Source organism: Octopus sinensis, unplaced genomic scaffold, assembly GCF_006345805.1.
Source record: "Octopus sinensis unplaced genomic scaffold, ASM634580v1 Contig16305, whole genome shotgun sequence".
NCBI lineage: Eukaryota > Metazoa > Mollusca > Cephalopoda > Octopoda > Octopodidae > Octopus > Octopus sinensis.
The window spans coordinates 37501-40976 of NW_021834262.1; the positions used below are offsets into that span (position 1 = coordinate 37501).

At 41.8% G+C, this 3476-nt stretch overlaps 1 protein-coding gene across 1 annotated transcript in view; it reads left to right on the forward strand.

Annotated features, from left to right (window-relative positions):
• The window catches only part of LOC115230751 (histidine-rich glycoprotein-like), a 26538-nt gene extending 24833 nt beyond the window's left edge, over positions 1-1705 (forward strand). The window contains exon 3 of the mRNA XM_029800888.1: positions 1689-1705. Coding sequence (XP_029656748.1) covers positions 1689-1705 — 17 coding nt within the window. The remainder of the gene's footprint in view (positions 1-1688) is intronic.
• Positions 1706-3476: the final 1771 nt, after the last annotated feature.

Consider the following 3476-nt stretch of genomic DNA (forward strand, 5'->3'; position numbering starts at 1 on the left):
GCGTCGGTAAGAATGCGCTTAGCGAAATTAGTTCCACTTTTTTAATTTCCGAATTCAAATCTTGCCGAGGTCAGCTTTACCTTTCCTCTATCCGAGGTCAATAAAATAGCGTATAAGTCAAGAGTCGTGTCGATGGCGTCAACTAACCACCTTCCCCTCAAAACTTCTGGCCTTGTACCTAAATCAGAAACAATGATTATTTAGTAGTAGTCGTAGTAATAGTAGTGGAATGGAAGCACTCCGTCGGTTACGACGACGAGGGTTCCGGTTGATCCGATCAACGGAACAGCCTGCTCGTGAAATTAACGTGTAAGTGGTTGAGCACTCCACAGACACGTGTACCCTTAACGTAGTTCTCGGGGATATTCAGCGTGACACAGAGAGTGACAAGGCCGGCCCTTTGAAATACAGGTACAACAGAAACAGGAAGTAAGAGTGAGAGAAAGATGTGGTGAAAGAGTACAGCAGGGATCACCACCATCCCCTACCGGAGCCTCGTGGAGTTTTTAGGTGTTTTCGCTCAATAAACACTCACAACGCCCGGTCTGGGAATCGAAACCGCGATCCTATGACCGCGAGTCCGCTGCCCTAACCACTGGGCCATTGCGCCTCCACAGTAATAGTAGTACATGGTGATGGAACAGAGAGCTTATTATTGATGTTGGTGTCGTTGTTGTTGTTGATGTTGTTGATGATGATGATGAAATTATTTCCTGCTACCTCTTGTTCAGCTGTTCCATATAGTCATGGAATTAAATGAAATATTATTGATCTCTATTGACAAGCTGAAGAAGCAATTGGGGAGGTTGGGTGGGGTCGGAGTAAATTGTATTGTATCGACATCAAACTGGCCCGTACTTTATTGCCGTCTGAAAGCATGTAAAAAAAAAACCCAAACTACTGTAGGATTTGAACGCGGAACAATAAGGTGACCAACGAGTTTTAGTTAAAACCTAGCAATTGCCTTAATTTTATAAACAAAACACTCAAGACCCGAGGGGACAGGCTTCCATACGGTTCTCGTCTACTGTTTCATTGAAAGAAAAGTATGGATGAATTTAAGGATTATAGAATACATATTATTAACCCAAGGCAACACCCAGGGGTATCGAACACCTGATAATGAAGCGATTTTAATCATTCAATCATTCTACGTTTACTTTATCAATTGTGGAGGCGCAATGGCCCAGTGGTTAGGGTAGCGGACTCGCGGTCATAGGATCGCGATTTCGATTCCCAGACCGGGCGTTGTGAGTGTTTATTGAGCGAAAACACCAAAAAGCTGCACGAGGCTCCGGCAGGGGATGGTGGTGATCCCTGCTGTACTCTTTCACCACAACTTTCTCTCACTCTTACTTCCTGTTTCTGTTGTACCTGTATTTCAAGTGTCCGGCCTTGTCACTCTCTGTGTCACGCTGAATATCCCCGAGAACTACGTTAAGGGTGCACGTGTCTGTGGAGTGCTCAGCCACTTACATGTTAATTTCACGAGCAGGCTGTTCCGTTCATCGGATCAACCGGAACCCTCGTCGTCGTAACCGACGGACTGCTTCAACACTTTATCAATTACAACCTGTATACAAAGAACAATAACTATAGTTACAACGTTCCTTCCACGGCAGAAGGCATTACTGTAACAGTGTGGAAGTTAAGCTTCAACCTGAACATTTCATATATTTATTTTTTAGATAAACATCTGAGCTAAGAAGGTATACCTTTAGATAATAGGTAAACCTGTTTGAAATAGCAGCCAACTTTTACTTACTACCATTCGCATACTTATACTTTAGGGACATAGTGGGAGACCCTACACGATAGCGCGATTTGGCATAAATATCAACCAAATACTTATACTTTAGGGACATAGTGGGAGACCCTACACGATAGCGCGATTTGGCATAAATATCAACCAAATACTTATACTTTAGGGACATAGTGGGAGACCCTACACGATAGCGCGATTTGGCATAAATATCAACCAAATACTTATACTTTAGGGACATAGTGGGAGACCCTACACGATAGCGCGATTTGGCATAAATATCAACCAAATACTTATACTTTAGGGACATAGTGGGAGACCCTACACGATAGCGCGATTTGGCATAAATATCAACCAAATACTTATACTTTAGGGACATAGTGGGAGACCCTACACGATAGCGCGATTTGGCATAAATATCAACCAAATACTTATACTTTAGGGACATAGTGGGAGACCCTGCACGATAGCGCGATTTGGCATAAATATCAACCAAATACTTATACTTTAGGGACATAGTGGGAGACCCTACACGATAGCGCGATTTGGCATAAATATCAACCAAATACTTATACTTTAGGGACATAGTGGGAGACCCTACACGATAGCGCGATTTGGCATAAATATCAACCAAATACTTATACTTTAGGGACATAGTGGGAGACCCTACACGATAGCGCGATTTGGCATAAATATCAACCAAATACCGCGCAAATCACTTCCAGCTGTGTATTATTTTTCCGTGTGTGCAATGTCTGGTCATCACTGGGTACTTCTTGTATGTATGTATGTATAATGAAGAGATTTTAATCATTCAGTCATTCTACGTTTACTTTATCAATTTATCAATTTACTAGCAGTATCGCCCGGCGTTGCTCAGGTTTGTAAGGGAAATAACTATAAAGCATTTTTAGAGAGTTATAGTCAAAAAATAGCAAAAAAAATGGAAAAAACTGATGGTAAATTTTTTTTGAGAGTTAAAAAAAGGTGGAGTTGCGTCCCCTAGACAGTTTGCGGTTTGTGTTTCTGATTCTCGACCCCCTTGTCGAATTTATCGATTATTTTCAGAACTGGGGGAACTTTTAAAAATTTTCGCTGCGTTAGTTTTGAATAATGACATTGGGCTATGTGTGTGTCAAGTTTCATCAGAATCGGTTGAAAGCCGTGGTCAGGGTGAGGGTACGAGAAAACAGACACACAGAAACACACACAGACAAACTGCCGTTTATATATAGAGAGATGTGCATTTGCATATGAGAGAGAGAGAGAGAGAGAGAGAGAGAGTGAGAGAGAGAGAGTGAGAGAGACAGAGTGAGTGACTGTTTTTCGTCATAACATATAGAGAAATGGATATCTATAAATGAAAATTGCATGCCGACCGAAACGCTTAGCGGTATTTCGTCTGCCGTTACGTTCTGAGTTCAAATTCCGCCAAGGTTGACTTTGCCTTTCGCCCTTTCTGGGTCGATAAATTAAGTACCAGTTGTGTACTGGGGTCGATCTGATCGATTGGTGCCCTCCTCACAAAATTCGAGCCTTGTGCCTAGAGTAGAAAAGGATATTCTATTAATAAAATTAGTTTGGTTGGGGCTTATTTTGATACAATATCTTTGTGCACATTTTCATAAATGTTTGTCTGAGAATTCTATTCATACGTGAAACATCGGACGCAAGTGAAACAGAAGCAAATCGAAATACTGCCCGAAAATGACCT